An 18372-nucleotide genomic window follows, 5' to 3' on the forward strand; every position below is an offset into this window, starting at 1 on the left:
ACAGATGAGCCTTATATGTACCAGAGCTGCATGTGCAAATGACTTGCACTTTGCCAGTTTGTACACACACTTGTGCACTCTTTAGCTGAACCTCCCCATGTGCCCATACCCTGAATTCTTGGAATAATGTCTCAATTTGTGTTACCCTAAACTATTAAAATGATTTAATCACCAGTCCTCTCCCAGAGAGTCTGCAAGAGGTTTTCAGGAAGGGATACAGACTAAAGTTGGAAGAGAAGGGATTCCCTAGCCTTCCACACAGCTGCTGGGAAAGTGCCATGAATGTGAAGTTCAGAACATGAGATTCACCTGCCCCCAAAACTAGAGAGTTCCTACCCTTTGGCCAGTAGATTTCAGCCTGTGCTCTACCGGCAGCACGTTAGTAATATTCCAGGTAAAGGCTCTTCTTATCAAACCATCTTGTTCACTATTTCATGCTTTTAGAACAATTGCCCTCACATGCCCCGTATCCAAGCACCACTCAGTGGCCTGAAACATCAGAGAACAATCTGGAGAATAAATTCCAAATTGGAGGCCTCATTCATACAGGCAGCTGCTACAGTTGTGTGCAGAAATCAAACAACTAACAATGCAAATAGTCATGTCCCCATTTGAAAATGTGGACTTGCATGAAAAGAGAAGGCCCTTTTCCTACCTAACAAAGGGAAAAGATTCCAGGTGGACAGAAGTGGCTTTTTCCTGGCCCTTACTAAATTCAGTATAAAAACTTCTTTGGGTGGGAGGCACCCAAAAAGTGCTTTTTTAAAGAAACTATTGAAATGGTAGTGACACGGATGTCATTTAAGCAGTCGTTTACTCATGGCTGGGTGTTGTTCCAGGGGTGTGAAGCTCTACATACGCATCACGAAGGTCACTTACAAACTCCACGCTTAGTACTGGGCTTCCAAAGAACATGTGGTGCATTAATGTGAGACCGATTCTCTTTCTAAAGGCATTTGATCCAAGTGATAGCATCAATTACAGGAGAACTCCAGACAGACACCTTATGGATACATTTCCACAGTGGAAAATGTCTTTTGTGGTACAGAAGCCCAGGTGGGCTGACACCATGAGCTTTTGATCTCAGCAGCTGGAAGACTTTGTTTCTGAGAACGTGCTGGTTACCAGACATGTGGCTTGTTGCGGCTGCTGGCAGAAGTACCTATGAGCGACCTCAGAGTTCAATGAAGTTCCAGCTTTAATTAATAGCACTGTAAGTTAATCTGAAGAGCTTTTTAGATTGAAGCGATACTGTAGCTCAGCTCTGACTATGCCGCATATTTGCACAAATCACAGACATTAGTAACATACCTGGGAAGCTTATGATATAAACTAGCTAACCACTTAAGGGTAAAGGGACTATATTAAGATGCATTTGTACAGTACCTAGCAAAATGCGGTGGCGTGTCTTCTGGGTCCCCAGGCAGTACTGTTATACAAATGAACTACTAGAAACAACTTTGCTCATAAATTACTTAACATGTTCTAAAGATCACTGTGAGGCACAACCATTAAAAGCAAGCTGTGGATTCAACATGCTTTTGGCTTTACTGCTGTGGACAGCTTTTAAAGGAAAATCAATTTTGATGGATGATAATGCATGTGACAGTTGCTCAGGACATCAGCAAAAACCATCCCCACAAACAAAAAACCAGCATTCGTGCTTGTTCTCCCTGCAATGCTGGCCCATTTAAAATTTCACTCATGAAGCTGGGTCTGATGGTGAACAAGACAGCCAGAGCGCTCCAGAAAGGTGCGCAAGCAACACAGAATCCAGCTGCTGAGAACCTACATTTAGCAGGTCAGATAACGATCCCCACCCACTCAAAACATTTGACAATTCAATCTCCTTACTCAAGGTTTTTCCACATATGCTGCTCAAAAACATTTGTCTGCTACTATTTACCACTTCCCTTTGAAAGAAGTTTCAGTATGCTTCCTGTATCGACTATTTTGGCTGACAGAAGATGGAAGGCTTCAGAAGGCTTCCACTGGCTGCACGTACCCTACAGAAGAAAAAGGCACAGTTCTTAGATGCTTGCACCACCCCGTCTCATCTCACAGCTACTCTTCTTTCACTTGACTACTTCTACAAGTACTATTTCCAGCATTTCTACTACTTGCTTCTAAAAGTTGCTTTTCCTCTGCTCTGGGAAAATGGCCCATCTTTAAATCCTTTGTCAGCTGTTTTGGCCATGTTTTCTCCACAGCCATGCATATTAAAATTAAAAACTTGACCAGCAAGAGTAGCATTGCTAAATTCTGCTCATCTGCACTTGCAGGAGAGGCAGCTATTTTTGATGGGCAAGTTAAAAACCATCTTTAAAAGGCTTTCTTCATTTTGTCAAGGGGACAACTAGATCAAGTCAATACATTTTTGCTGTAAATACACAGCATTTCAGGAACACCAAGAGAGACAAAGCCATAAGAGATCATACTTCCAGATTATGGGATGCTATAGCACACTTCAAATCTGCTGCATTTACAACACTGGAATGCTAATCTGATGGCTTCTGAAATTGGGATACAGGGAACATGGACTAGAAATGTTCATCTAATGGAGCTTTACCCTGTTCCCATTCAGTGAATATACATGCTTGGTAATTATAACGTATTTAAAAAATGTAGGTGTACCTTTACTCTTACTTTGAAAAAAACTCCACGCCTATGGAATATTGCAGCCACACAAAAAATGAAAAACTGCAAGAGTCATCATGGGCACAAATTGTGTTATTCTGAACATAGTTTCCATCCACCTGATTTTAGCCTGTCAACCAGTCTTGACAAGAGTTGGAAAATATGGAACAAACTTACAATATTGCCAGCAATTACTTGATTCCAGAAGCAAGTTTTAGGGTGGTGACTACAAGCTTTTTATTTTTAAAGAGTGAATGTGACAAAAAGTAACAAAAAAAGAAACTTTAATATGGGGGCTTTATTTAATTTTTGTTTTTTTAAGATGCTACATAGTCAAACAGGATTGGTCGTTTTACGGCATAGAACTAGTTTACTACTAATAATTTTTTCCCTAGATAGACTTATTTACATACAAAAACAAGATTTCCTGACCAGTTTCCCCAATGTTTAGATGATCAAAGCTCTTACAATTATGTAGTGCCCAAAACATCAGGAGGCAGAAGGATCCTGCATCACTACAGCAGCAACATTTTAGTTCTATCCATTGGCTTTAGAACAGGTGCCTTTTTATACCATAGTATTAGTCAATTTTGTGACAATAAAGGAAACATGAGATGAAATACATTAAATAAGTTAAATATGCATTAAACATCTCTGAATAACATTTTAATTCAACTAAATGAACCCACAGCAATGTAGCTTGGTCCCGTTAAGAGAACAAGGAATTGACCTTTATTCCAAATGAGTGTCATACCAGTCAACAGATGCCTCTTAATGATGCCTAGCACATTCAGTGCTGCCACATACAATTCTTTTCAGCTTCTCACTATTCATTTAAGTGCCAAGAAATTGGGAACTTGCACAGATTTGAAGACACTGACAAAAACTGTTAAGTTTATGAGCAGAACAGTGGATTAATGTATTTTACAGAAGTTAAACACCTCCTACCTAACCCAGTGCCAAATCTCCAGAAAGGCCAGCTCCAGCAGTGGAAGAGGGGTTTTTCCTTGTTTTTGTTTTTTTTAAAAAAAGAGGTAATCCAGCATCATGTACCAAGGGCTAAGAATGTTTAAAATGACATTTACAATATTTCATTGTACTGTTAAATCATGATTTTCCCCTCCTCATATAAGAATGTTCTGCAACTCGCTCATTGTACATTTTAAACTTTCTAGATTGTTATGTTACATTTGTGCAGGGGTAAATTTAAAAGGCAAGACCTGTGAGATGTCATACATTAATTTTTTTAAACATTGTTATGAATAAATTTAATCCAATGATATGGCAGAACCATCAAACCAATGTACAATCCTCAGCATGCAGCCTCTACAAGGCTATTTTTCCTAAAATTACACCAAGGATAAAGAACAAAACAATCAGAGCAAGTAGTCTAGTGCTCAGCCCTTCCTCCTTGACAGTAGTAGTGGCAGAAGCTGGGTTGTTCGTCTGGGAGGTCTTCCTCATCCGCAGCCCATCTTCTTCCTACAGGAAGGAACCCTAATTATTTGACTCTGAACAACAGAAAAATAGTATATTGACCTCCACCTCCTCTAATCCCACCTCAAGAATGTAATGAGTCATCAGGAATGTAACACTTGGGGGAACATATGTATAATCTAGTAAATCTGTTTGACCCAATCCTCCTTTGAAGAAATACACATGCCTTTGATGTAGGAATGACAACTCCTCACCTCTTGTATTCGCTCTACGAAATTTGAAGAGGGAAATAAAAGCTACAATCAACTCGATAAACATCCCACATATACATGGGGAATAGGACAGCAACCTCAAGGGCCTGAGTTTCAATACTGTGCATCCCGAATAGCTGTACAAATATGCACACTAACCAAAAAAATAAGATAACAAGATTTCCCAGATACTGAACTAAAATAACTGTTCTTTCTTTTTTGTAGGACATCAACATAAATGTGTCACTGATGTGATAGGAATCACAGGAGTGCTGCTCTTCCCTTTGCATCCTGGTGGTGCTCTCCATTACTAAAGTAACAATTAGGTTGGAGATTGACACACCTTCTATATTCCAGCTACTACAGGAGGCACTATCATTTCACTTCCTGACCTAGTTGCACAGAACTGCTCTGTTGTTAAAAATAGCTGCTTCTTCCCAAACAGGCGCGGGTTGAACTTGGGGGATGCATCTTTGTAGCCCATACCTTTTAGGTTCCTGGACAATGGGTGTTAAGTACAGTACTGTTCCCTGAATTAAACAGATGCCAAACCATAAGCCACTGACTGCAGCAATGAAAAACTCATGTTCAGGAATATAAATCAAAATAATCCTCAAAACCACATCACATTACATTTTGCTGGGTTGACTGTAATAAGAGTTAAAAGCTACAAAACATTGCTGGAAGAGTTGGACACTCTCCTTCAGCCTGTTCTTTTTGCATGTTTTTATCCTTTTGGCAGAAACATAGGGGGCTCTGGAGTTGACACTAGTGGTGCTCAACTTTTTAGCCCCAAGCACCAGGCCACCCCTATCCCCTGCATACTCAATCTACTGTGAAGGGCAATCCATGGGGCTTCCCACAGACTGGAGGACAAGGCACCAGGGGCTGGATCCCACCTGTGAGTTGGGGCGTGAGCACCCCTGGTACATTTGTAGAGAATTTATTGTCGGAAACACTTTGTACTACTAAAACATTTGCAAAATGAAACCAGTAGATGCTTAATACTTTCATAGTGCACTGTCCTAATTCAATGTTCATAGTTAATTATTGCATTCCAGATGCTCAGATGAGTTAGGCACCTAATTTGTACACAATGTGTGTAAGGAAGGTCTTAAATGAAAAAAAAAAAGTGCTCTTGGAACAGCATTTAAGATAAATTGATTTTTTAAATTCATATGGCATTTTAACAGCCATCTTAAGATGTCGACAAACCAAAAGGTACAATGAGCTTAAGCCAGCGTCTGGCTTACTTCAGTGGCCATAAAAAAAACCAAAAAAACCCCCACAAAACAAAACAGTTTTTAAAAGAAAGATTTCCTTTCCTTGAGCCAGTGTTAAAGCAGACTGAGGCTAGAGAACAGACATTGCCAAATAAAGCAGATCAGCTGTGCTGAGATGGGTGCTGGCACAGCTGATGCACTTCACTAAGCAAAACATGTTGCCCATAGTCATACATCAACAGCTGGGATAATGGGCAACATGTTCTCCCAGGGATTAAGGGGCCTGGTCCTGAAGATCCCAGGAATTCCCAAGCAGGATTGGGCCCCTCAAGCCCTGGGAGCACCTGTCTGGGTAAGCAGGGAAAGCTGGGCATGTCCCTGGAGATCCTGTCTAGGTAAAGGGAGAAAGCCAGGCAGGCTCTCCCAAGGCTTCAGGGGCTCAATCCAGTGTAAGAATTCCTAGGGTGTGTAGTATTGGACCCCTCAAACCCCTGCCCAGCGTGGCTGGAGAGCATGCTCCTCCACCACAGAGCAAACAGATGTCTGTGGCAATAAGCAACACAAGTTACTACCTTCCATTACAGCCATGAAATTGAGCATTTGTAGTGCAACAAGGGTATGGAATATTTTTATGGTGGCACAAAAATGAGGAAAGACTATTGATTTCCACCCTGAATAAAATCTTTCATGCTAGTTCTGTTTGGGTGTGCCCAATTTACTATTTTTTTTTTTTTTTTTAGCCATGTGAATAATCTCAAGACCCAGACACTTAAAAATTGCTCTGAAAAAGAACGAGTCATCACACTGACTAGTGAGCATTCATGTTGCTCTGCTGGGCAAGGTAAATTGCAGCTTCTTAAAATGTGCACCAATAGCTCTTTTGGATATTCGGGTTGAACATTCTAAAATGCTCAGTAAGTTAACTTAATTCTGCTCCTGCTAAGAATCAATGTTAGAACTCCCACTGCTTTAAATGGAAACAAAAAGCTTACACCAAACATTGATTACTTTGGGAAATGCCACCCCAAATTAATATAATCCAAGAAAATGCACAAGTGTTGGAACACTCATGCCATCTTATCTAGCCAAATACTTCACACTGTAAAAAAAGAGGCACTGATTTAAGCATGTGGTATTTAAAAAAAATAAGTATGCAAATACAAATGTGTTCTTTTTTGGTGCCTTGCCAACACTAAAATGCCACGGCCCAAACCCACCGCATCCACCCTGCAGAGTGCACTTCAAATGTCAAAAGCAAAATCTTTACCTTAAACTGTTTATTCTCCTCCCGTAACCTCTGAACTTCTACTTGAAGCCTCTTATAGTCTTCCTTTACTTTCTTAACTTCAGAGTCATCCAAGGAAGAACTTATTGATTTAGACATTACAGAGGATTCTGTCTTTGCTGCAGTTGTAGATACAATTTTATTTATTTCTACATCATGCTGTTTAAGAGAAAAACATTGATTTTAGAGTGGTTATAAAAAGACCTCCCCTCCCCCAAATGATGCCTATAATTAAAACATGTCATTTTATGCTGCAGCCCCTGCTTCACTGCCTGATTTACAGCTAAGCCAGGAGCAATGAATTGCAGAGCAAACAGGACTCTTAGCCCCAGATGCTCCCTCTGGGGAAAAGGAACAGCCCGGCCCATCTTCTCACAATGGGGGCTGGGTTTTACTGGCTGATGGCTCTCACCTCTCCTGCAGCTACATACACCTACATGCACAGCTCCTGGGGCATAAGTGCCACCATAAGCGAGTAGGAGGGAGTCAGGGGAGCACAGTGATAAAGGGCTGCTTCCAAGAACCAGCCTGTTGCCAGGAGCCACCTCATTATCCTGCTGCATATTTGTCCTCACTCCTCCCAGTTGGCCACCACTTCTCTCTCCAGACTCTCCTCCCATGCTTCTGTGGTCTGGAAGGAAGAACCACCCTTGAAAACAGTTCAGGACACAGGACCTGATCATGTTAAGTGATACTGGTGTGTAATTGAACACGTCTGTGGGGACATTAAACTACTCCAACCACGTTTCTCCATTAACTACTCCAACCAATTTTGGGCAAAAAGGGATTTCTTTCCCCCTTCTGCTCCTGCTAGGTGTTCTGTATCTCGTCATGCATAACAAACCCTACCTAAAAGCACAAATATTGTCAACGCCTCCCTCCCCCCACCCCAGTCATCAAGAACACTGGCCAGAGGGAAAAAAATGAATCTTGATGCAACTTAACATCCATTTGCCCTAATGACCTTTAGGGATTTAGAACACATGGTCTAAAAATTTCAACGTTGCTGATCAGACACCAGTCTGTCAGCTTCATAGGACCAATATTACACATGTACAATTGCATCTGCACAATCATGAATGCAAAGAAGAACACATTTGTAGCTCAGGTGCAGGCAGCACTGGATACATGTTTATCAGTAGGTCTTGATCCCTCAGCTCTGCATTTGAGGATGTTTATTTCCATCGTGAATTAATCAGTGCTTTCAGCAGCACCCTAGCAAAACACTACTCAAATCAGTTCCTAACAGGCAGGGATCCTATACTACAATAACCTTCTACTTTTAAAGATAGTGCCAGGTCAGAAAGGAGGCTGGCAGAACTGCACAGGTTTGCTTCTGTTGCCAATGCTCAGGGTAAAAATGAGAACTCTAGCATCAACCCAAAAGCCAGCAATATCAAAGAATTTTAGCAGTCTTTTGGCACTTCTCTTGTCTAAATTAAACTTAAAGCAGAATAAGCAAAACAAATATTTAAAAATTCCTTTTTTTAAAAAAAAGGATGTCATTCAGATACTGACGTGAATGATCTGCAACCTGCATTTTATATGCTCTTTCTATGGTAATAAGTCACCCTGAACACTGTTGGAAATACTCACAGGTTTATCATTTTCTGCTGGTAGCTCAAACACACATCTAAGCTTTGAATCCATGAGTTCTTCTGGTTTTGCTTCTTTCCACTAAAATTTTTTTTTTTTTTTGAAAAGAAGAAAGAGAAGGACACAGTAAGTCTTGTGGAAAAGTCAACGCAATTAGTTTACTATTTATATAGCCTGGCTCAGGGAAAAAACAACCCCCCAAAAACAAACAAACAAAAAACCAAACAGTGGGGACAACAGCCCTGGTGTTTATCCAGGCATTTAATGGTAGTGACAAACTACTAGAAGCATAAGCAACACAAAGCAACAGTTTAAAATTTCTGAAAGTGGCATTTGTTAAATCTACCTTAAAACAAACTAAAAGCTACATAATATGGCACTCTAACATGCTGTAAAACCAGTTAAAATAATAAAATCAAATCACAGCATTAAGAAGTCTGTATTTAGAATTGACACAAAAATGGGAACTTTGTTGGTAGTTATGTCAACAAAGGTCTGACCCACAAAACACCTGCCAGGTATTATCTATCACTTGGATCAAACAGAAGACGTGCAATAAGAGCATTCAGAAAAGGGAAAATGACCAAGAAATAAAATAAACCACATCTAAAATACTGCTGTTTTTGGTTCAGTCTTTTGTCAAGACACAGATCTCTCTTTCCAATTTATTTCAAATATTGCTTTAAAAGTCTCTAAGGGCTGTGTTTATTGGCGAGTAAATATTACTTCCTCAGAAACCCCCACCAAAACCTCCCAGTTTTCTGTTGTTCATTAGTAAAATGTAACTTCATGTTCATGTATCTTTATCATCAGCAATATGTCAAGTCAAGCATTCTCAGTTCTATACAGGTGAGACGGGGATTAAGCCATCTAAGGAAATCACCATACTAGGTAACAGGAAAAGAGAATACCCACAAACCAGTGCTAAGCCTTGCATGTTTTTATTTTACTTTTCAAAAGCTAATGCAGTAACACTACAAATGGTAGGGATCATTTAGGTTTTTTTCCCTCCTATTTTGAGTTGTTAATCAAAATGTAACATTTGACCAAAGGGATTTTTATTTATTTAATACTTGTTAGAGCATTTATGACATACAGGTTGCCATTTGTACCACAGATATACCCTTCACCAATAACCCCTCAGCTAGACAATAGCAAGTGCAATTATACTTCACTTTCCCCTACAATTAGGAAAACTACTAGTACAAAGAGTATCTAACATTTATGGTGGGGATTACAAGTTACAAATCCTTGCCTGGTGTCAACTGTACTTCTAACTGAAGTGGTTGGTTCTCAATAATGGTATCTAGCTGTGAAGGTCCATAATCACTGCACCTGAAGCTTTCATATACTTTTCTTCATCTTGAATTTATTTTTGTTAGCAAGATTATCTCAACTAGCCTGAAAAATTATGGTCCTGCCCATGCAGTTTGAAGATTGACCCATGTAAACAGCTGAATTGTTCTGCAAATCTTCTGTGGCTGAAATCAGGATTCTATTTTGAGCTTGCTGGCTGTGAAATGTTGAAAGCTTTATAGTACTCCAGTAATGTGTCACACCTGTTTATCCAGAATAGGAAGATTTCTGTATGGTGGTAATATACAGAAGGACTGACTGAGTGCTGTTGAAAAAAAAAACAGTTTTGTTTTATGTTGGTCTAGTGTGCCTTGGAAGTTAAGATGTCCATCTAGGTTCCTAAATACATTATCAAGCTAGAGAAACTTTTCTTAGGAGATGGGATAGTTCATAACAGAAGACATGGCAGGACGGGCAGGGGATATATGTGGAAAGAGACCGATTAATCTCTGCCAGTGCAGGAAAGTTTCTTACTGTACAGATGCTTTTCTTCCACCTGTATTCTTGTCTGCAATAACTAATACGGTCATATAACTTCATTTGGAAGGGCGACTTCAAGAATTCTCTCTGAGTGCTTACACAACAAGCTTTAGGAGTCTGCAATATCATCCAAGGAGGGTTTGCTTCTCAAACAAGTATAAAGATTACATGATAGCAAAGTAACCTGTTGAGTTCTCTGGCCAGTCTAACAAGAGCTACTATAATGTGAGCATGCTCTGGGTGAATCCCGTACTGTCTTTATAAAAAGTACTACTGTACCGTTCTCTGTTACATAATTTCTACATTTTGATATTACCATAATGTAGAAACATGCATGGGAAAGAGACCTTAGTTTCTAAAGGAATACAGCAAAAGGAGCAATTCCCTTAATGAAACCAACTATAGCAACAAAACTCCTATTATTGCAATGAGCATGACCACTGTCGAGTTAGGAAAACAAGCAATATATGCAAAAAATGATCAATAAATACACTTTGCTTTAAAAAAACCCCCCAAAGTCCTCTTTTTATGAAGGTAGAAAGATGCGTAGCCACAAGTGGGCTTAGACTGGCTGTAGAATTGGCTAATTTCCAAGATTATTTGAAATAAATATGGTCCTGTATTAGAAACACAGGTGGTGTGCTGTGGAGGGAAAAGAGTTGCCCTTCAAGACGACACCAACCTAGCTGGGCATCACTCTAGACAGAACCTAATCTTCCACTACGACCTGGAGAAGTTGAGGCACAAGGTAAACCTGAAGGGCAGCAGCCATTAAGCAGCTAGCCGGTACAACATGGGGTGCTGACTTCTCTACCTTGAGAACAGACTACACTAGCCATGGCTTATGCACCAGCAGAATACTGCCTCCTTGTGTGGGCAAATAATGCCCACACCAGCAAACTGGACAGCGCCCTGAATTCTGTACTATGAATAGTAAGTGGCTGCCCGGTATACATGAAATGGGAAGACATGTTCATCTCGACAGGAATCCCCCCTCATAACATCAAGAGGTCTGGGATACTGCTTGATCTGGCCATCAAAGCCCAACAGGAAGACCATCTGCTACACGACATGATTGAAAAAGTACCCAATGAAGAAACACCCAAGAAGCAGAAAACCACTACCAGTATCCACCAGAAACGGAGAGGAAGCAGGAGACACCATACTGTTATCATGGTCCCAGAGAAGAAAGGAAGAGCAATGGAGTAACAACCACACCCCACTACACAACTACCATCCTCACACCCTCCTGGTCAAACTCCCATGCGAGGCATGTCTAAACCTGAACTGACTGCAATCAAACTATGGAGCCTTCAACAAAATCAAAAGTGGGCCTTACAAACTCATCATTGTGCCCCTGTGGCAAAGGAGACCAGACAGCCCAGCATATACTAACCGACTGCCCACTATATGGTCCAGTCTGAAAGATTGCAGTAATATTGATGATTCTACTTTTACATGGTTGGAGTTGACTTTCTAAAATCATATGCAAGAAGGGGAGGTGTCCTTATGAGCAGAAAATGCCTGTTCCCCAGGGACAAGACAGCAGAGGCACAATGTGCCACTGTTGCTTGTCTCTGGGGAACCCCCACACGTGCGCTCTGGCATGCAGCACGTTGCCCTTGGTGAGGAAGGCTGAGGCCAGCACCTGGGCTTACCTACAGCCTCCAGGGGCTGCAGCCACAGCAATCCTGCAGCAAGGAGCCTGGCCAGCAGCCAGAGTAGGGCTTTGGCCAGCCTAGCTCCAGCTGCCCTGGGGGTTTTGCAAGTGAACTAGTGGCGACTGCTTGCATGTACAGCACACGTACTGTGCAGCGCTGCAAACAGGTCTGTGATGCGGCATACCACACATGCACTCTGGTTTGCAGGTGCCCAGGAAGTTTAAAAGCAGGTAGAGGGTATATTGCAAATAAATCAGGTCAGATAGCTAGGAGCTTTGGGGAAGAAGTTGAAAAAAAGACATTCCTTTTGGTTAAAAGGAGAGGGTGGTAGAGGGGGCAGAACACAGGTGTATTTTTTGCTATTATAGGAAGTGCTACCACTAGAAAAGTACCAGTGACTGCTTATAAAGAGGTCAGTGATGCCTGCTTTGCTTCTTTCCAAGTTTACTTAAAAAGTAGCCAGCAATCTTACTGCTATATTCTTTTCTTCTTCCCCAGCTACTAACCCATATAAAGATCAGATTACATGATCTCTGGCTAACAAATACATGGTTCAGGTAAATAAGCAACAAAATGAATGAACAAGGAAAATGTTAAAGAAAACACAACAGTAATTAAAACCAGGCTAGTTCCTACTGCAAAAAAGGTGCAGGCTGCTTAAGAGAAGGCTCATTGTACATTGAGAAAAAAGTTAAAAAGATAAGCTCCACAGAGCCTAGGAGATGCCAAAAATCAGACCAGCCTAGCCCCAGAGGCTGTATTTTAAAAATCTGAACCTGACAAAGTGTGAGCCCAGGCCCAGGATTTTAAGTGGCAGGGCTAATATTGGCTATTTGAGAAAGGGAATAAGCCCCAAAGAGCCTCTATCTAGTTCTGCAGTGCTGTGATCTTCCCAAATATACAGATGTCACCCCCTTCCTCAGGATTTACAGGCAAAAAAATCCCCAAATTCATGAAGCCCCTTTGTAAGCTTCAAGTTCAGTGTTATGCCTACTGTGTCTGGTAAATCAGCTTCAATACTTACTACTGCTTCCATATCTGAAGTATCAGCTGGAGCAAACATCGACTGAACCATGAACTTGTGTTTACTTTTCTCATTAGGGTCATAATCAAAAGGCTGTAGCATCACTACAAGGGAAGGAAAAAGAACATTATGTCAGCATCGTAAGTACTTCCAACTGACTACATCGTTTCTTGTAATATAGAAAGCATATAATTTTACTTGTTAGGATTATACAAAGAGTTCCATTAGGTAAGGCTGCAATTCAAGACTGGAAAACAAAGAGGTGGTGAAGATTCCTTAAATCTTTCTACTATCTGGTTTGAGAACTTTGGAAGTGATGACCACTTTCATTATTCTGCTTGGGTCATGTACAGAAAGTTACAGTATCTTGTATACAACAAAATTTATATGCTTTCCCAAGCAGAGATATGGGAGACATTACTGACACACTAATGAATTTGTAATCTTCTACATGCATTATAGCTGAAAGCTCTTAAGGAGGACCACAGAAATAAGTCCTATAAGTATTTCAAATATTTGAGATCAAAAGCCTAAAAATCCATGTTTTCTTTGAAATGTTTAGAAATCTCGTGTTGCTTGGTTTAAATCAAAATAACTTTTCCCTTTCCAAATATACATCACACGGTTTTGCTTGGCTGCAATTCCTAAGCAGAAAAAAGATGCAGTTAGGACACAAGTATTAGCCATATTAACAGGCCATCACTGAAATTTAAAAAATTCAGGGCAATGGACTGTAAAGTGAAGAATAAACACTATGCAACATGCATGTGTAAGTAAAAGTTTTCTTCTGTGTCTTTGTAAACAACATCCTGAATGCAAGGCAATAGGTATTCAACTAAATTATTTTTCAGATCCCAAGGCTCTGAGCCAGCAGAACCCAAGAGCAATATGGGAGTAGCATTCTTTGCTCGCTAAGTTTTCACTCCTCTACCAAGTCATATTTACCTAAGTTTGTGTGCTGAAACTAATCACATTAAGGTCCAAGTGTCCTTTAAAAAGGTGCTGAGAGTCCACCTACAGAATATGTCAGAATGTCAAGGAAGGACGATTTGGATTAGATCAGGGGCGGACAATTATTTCAGGCAGAGGGCCACTAACACAGTTTTGGCAGGCTGTTGAGGGCTGCATGGGTAGTTCTGCCTCCTGACAGGTGCCCCACCCCCTGGTCACCATCTTGGGACCAATGTCCCAATGTCTTTGGTCTCAAGATATTGGTCCCATGTCCCAGGGCCAGCACCAGTGGGGCCCAAAGTGGGGCACAGGCTGACAGGGGTCTGTGGAGCCGTGCTGGGTTGCACCAGCAGGGAGAGGGGGGAGCTGGCCAGGCACCAGAGAGCCCCTGCTGGCTGGGACCCCGTGCTCCTGCCACCCTGCTCTGGGCCCTGTCCTCACTGGCCCTGGGACATTGGTGTGGGCCCTGTGCTCCCACTGGCTCCCTGCCCACTCACTCCCAGTGCCTCCCCAGCCCTACAGTACAGGGGGGCAGCGCACATCCGACCCCCAGCTAGCTGGCAGGGAAGAAGCTGGTGCTGAGCACGGGAAAAGGCGGCCCCTCACCCACCCCGTGCCTGAGCAGGCACAGGCAGCCTCCTGTGGGCTGCAAGTGGCTGCAGCATGGGGCGCCAGCCACAGGGCGAGTGAGGGGCCTTTTTCCTTGTGCTCAGCATCAGCTTGTAATCCGGCCCTGCTGCCATCTTGGGCTCTGCGCCAGTTCCGGGGTTGCCCATTGGGGCTGCACGCAGCAGCAGCAGCAGCTGCAACCCCCCACCCTCCCACGTGCTGCACTAGGCAGTGTTGGCTGCTGCTGCCTGCCCAGAGCTCACGCGCTAGGCAGAGGCAGTGGGGGCAAACACTGCCCGGCACAGCAAGCAGGGGGGCTGCAGCTGCTGTTGCCATGTGCAGCTCTGACGGGCGAGCCTGGAGCCACATGGGGCCCAGGCTGGTAGTGGGGCCGGGTTACAAGGTGGTGCTGAGTGCACCAGGGGCGGGGCTCACACGCCCCATGCCGCAGTCACTCACAGCCTACATGGGGCTGCCTGTGCCTGCTCCAGATAGCCCCGCATGGGCTGCAAGCGGCTGCAGCATGGGGCGGAGCTGCTCCCCACCCCCCAGCTTTCCCCTGGGACACTTTTCCCCAGGCTCCTTCCCTGACCTCCCCTTCCCCCCCTTACCTGAGGTTCCAGCATGGGGCAGCCATGTGGTCCCAGGCCAGAAGCCCCCGCTGGGGCTTCCAGCTGGAAGAATGGGGCCAGGTGAGCCCTGCTGTTGTGGGAGCCCACCAGGGCTTCCCCTGGGTCCTACTGCCCTTGGTTCCTGTCATTTTTGACAGGAACCCAGGGCAGAGAAATATCAATTTTCTAAATTTTTTAAGGGCCTCAGGGACCAGATAGAATGGCCTTGCAGGCCAGATGCAGCTCACCGGTCATATTCTGCCCACCCCGGACTAGATCCTATCCAGTGGGAGATCACATGGGAAGTGCGTATACTCCAAGAAAAACACACCCAACCTACCTTCTGTACTATACCCAGAAATAAGGCTGTGAACCTGTCCTGAGGGCCCATTTTCTGCCACCATTTTGCTCCTACACTAGCATTTTCGATATTTCTGCCTCCAGCCTGCTAGAAGGGCTGAAGCAAGGGGTGCTCTCAGGGTGGCTTTGCTGTCCCATTTCCAAGCTTACACACAGGAGCAGGGTATGCCCCTTGGCAGCATTCCTCAGAGAGTGGTGGAAGCAGTATAAGTGTGTCCCAGGTGTCATCTTACCTCTTGATCTGCAAGTACAGCTTTCTTTTACCTCTGCCACTACTACCACCCCCCCTTGCATTAGGCACTCCCAAGTAAATTCCCCCCTCTGCCCCCCCAAAGACAATTCCCCTGTATAAGACTGGCTAGAAGAAGGGGAAAAAGGATGCATGTTCCAGTTACTAAAATACTGCAACAGTCACCTGGGACAGCAATGTTTTTGCATGTGCAAACAAGAGATCAACTTAGGAGGGAGACGGGTAAGAAAAGGAATGTGTTGCCTGCAGTACCTTCTTAGGTTAGGCACCATGTACAATGCAAAAACCATGCTATTTCACATATGAACACACATGACCAAATGCTACAAACTGCTTCAGACTAGCAAATGGAAATCTAACACAAACTGTGTAAGCCACAATTGCTACTGCTTACTTGACAGAAGTAAGATTTTAGAGGGTACCTTACTTTTTAAAGTTAGACAAGCTGCTTTTGCCAAATTCATCAGTTAATTCAAAGTCCCAGAATTAAAGCAAGTTTTAAAGTACTAGTATTGTATTGTACTTTAATATACTAGTAATATACAGTACTAGTGTTTTAGATGAAGCATAGTATCAAACAATAAATGCATTAAATTCAGGATGGCCACTATACAGCTTCATGAGACTACCTAAATGTTTTATTGCATCACCGTTACATGCAAGGATCCAATTTATTCTAGGGCAAGAACAGCCATGGTAAATTTTCTTCAAGTGAATAGAATAATGCTAAGCTTGTGCCATCTCTCTCACACACGGTTGCTAAATCAGCAACCGTGGAAGACTTCTGGATAGTGAATTTTCTTAACTGAAATGTTTCCTTAAAACCAAATCAAATACCAGAGTAAAATAAACATTATGAGAGACAGCAAAATTGTGAACAACCTTTTCAGAAAAACACGTTCCAAATGAATACTGGATTTAGCTATGAAAGCACTCATGTTCAATATTATGCAATATGAATGTTTCTTGGCTATAGTGATTGAGATTTTTCTTTCCCGAGCTTAGTTGTCTTCTGTTGGTCAAAACTATACAGTAGGGAGGACTAACTGGGTGGTCAAATAGCTGTCCGACTTCTGCAGGTCAGTGGTTCATATTGGTTTGGTCTATTAAATACAGCTATGAGCTCATTTCAAAGTCAGAATTTCCCAAGCTATGATGCGGAAGCCATTTCTGAATGCCAAAATGATTGCTGCTCCAAGTCTCATTCACTGAATCATAACAGCAGAAAGCTAGAGAGGGCTGGATAATGTAAGTGTTGTTAGTCCTTGTCCTTTCAGATCAATACATGAAAACCACATTGACAGGAACTGCACAGCCAATATTTCATGCGTCAGGCTGGATACTCAAAATACCTACCCCCAATAAGTCTGTTCAGGATGAAACTAGACCTTTGCAAATTCTTTCACAGAAAAACAAAAATAAAAAAAAATGCAACTCCAAATCAGAAGAGAAATCTCCAATGAATGCCCTTAACAGTAGAGATTTGGTTATTTTGTAGTGGGATTTCTGTGCGTTTTGACAGGAGTCTCACCATAACACGGCTAAACAATTCCTAGTGTCTGAGCAACATTGAGCATCTCTGCAGAAAATGCACTGGGCTGTGCAGACATTCCCTTACTCACAGCAGGAGTGTCCTAATACTTGGCACATACAATCAAAACCCCAGCCATCTCTGCCTAACATCACAGGAACTTGATGGCAGTCAATCTCAGGAGCACAGTGAAATACTGTGAAGGTAAAAGGACTAATTTAAGCATTCTCTTGCTTAAATCATAAGAAAAAAAAAGGCTGAGATTTGCTGACAAAGCTAGAGTACAGTCTCCAGAAAGCTCCTGTGCATGTGTTACCATGGACTAAAGAGAACCAAGGACACCCTCTTTTTCCTCCATGCATGGCGAGTCTTGCACGCCAGAAAAGGCTACAAAACTGTGATTTTATGTTCTCTCTCATGATTTGGGCAAGAGTCATGTGCAAATAAAGCAAATAGTATTGACAACACACTGTTTATAGGGCCACAGAAGAGGGAGACCTAAAATTTAGCTCGACTAGAGAGTCAAAGTAAAGTCAGGGATCAAATGCTGTCCGTCTTCACTGCAGAATCTCTGACTGTATATGGACAAATACAAGCTTGAGCTAGGAGGCCTAGCCATTAAAAGAAGCTGCACTTGTAAATGGGTCATGTTTAACCTGTCAATTTAATTGTACATAAGTCTAATCTTATCAAGTTTCTTAGCCGTTACTTTTCGCTTAAATTTTTCAATGGCTGAATTGGAGACCTAGCAAATTTCAGCTGTTGCAGAAGTGACGGTGGACATGCTTGTAAGAAACTGCAGAGCACTGCCATCAAGGCTTGAAATATTTTTTTATTCCCTTATTCAAAGGTTAAACAGGAGCACAGGTCTAGAAGAGACCTCTTGGGCCACCAAGGCCAGTTTCCTACTACTACAAGAAGCCACATCACATCATCTCTTTTATAAACACTGATGAAACTTCATTGTAAAACCAACTAGGTTCCTTACCTCACTGCTCTTTCTAGACGACTACTCCATAACTTTGCAGCTCAAATGGTTAGAAACTTTAAACTTTAGGCTAAAAAGCAGATAAATTCATGCCAAGTTTATAACTAGTTGTTTGTGCCAAT

General features: G+C 42.3%; 1 protein-coding gene across 2 annotated transcripts in view; it reads right to left on the bottom strand.

The window, feature by feature from the left end:
* Nucleotides 1-2920: 2920 nt before the first annotated feature.
* The window catches only part of VAPB (VAMP associated protein B and C), a 56904-nt gene continuing 41452 nt past the window's right edge, over nt 2921-18372 (bottom strand). For both annotated transcript variants that reach the window (XM_019510189.1, XM_019510188.1), the window contains exons 3-6: nt 12951-13054; nt 8430-8510; nt 6816-6992; nt 2921-4119 (exon numbers count right to left, since the gene is read on the bottom strand). In XM_019510189.1, coding sequence (XP_019365734.1) covers nt 3964-4119; nt 6816-6992; nt 8430-8510; nt 12951-13054 — 518 coding nt within the window. In that variant the 3' untranslated portion in view covers nt 2921-3963. The remainder of the gene's footprint in view (nt 4120-6815; nt 6993-8429; nt 8511-12950; nt 13055-18372) is intronic.

Source organism: Gavialis gangeticus, unplaced genomic scaffold, assembly GCF_001723915.1.
Source record: "Gavialis gangeticus isolate Ggan-Ray unplaced genomic scaffold, GavGan_comp1, whole genome shotgun sequence".
Classification (NCBI taxonomy): Eukaryota; Metazoa; Chordata; order Crocodylia; family Gavialidae; genus Gavialis; species Gavialis gangeticus.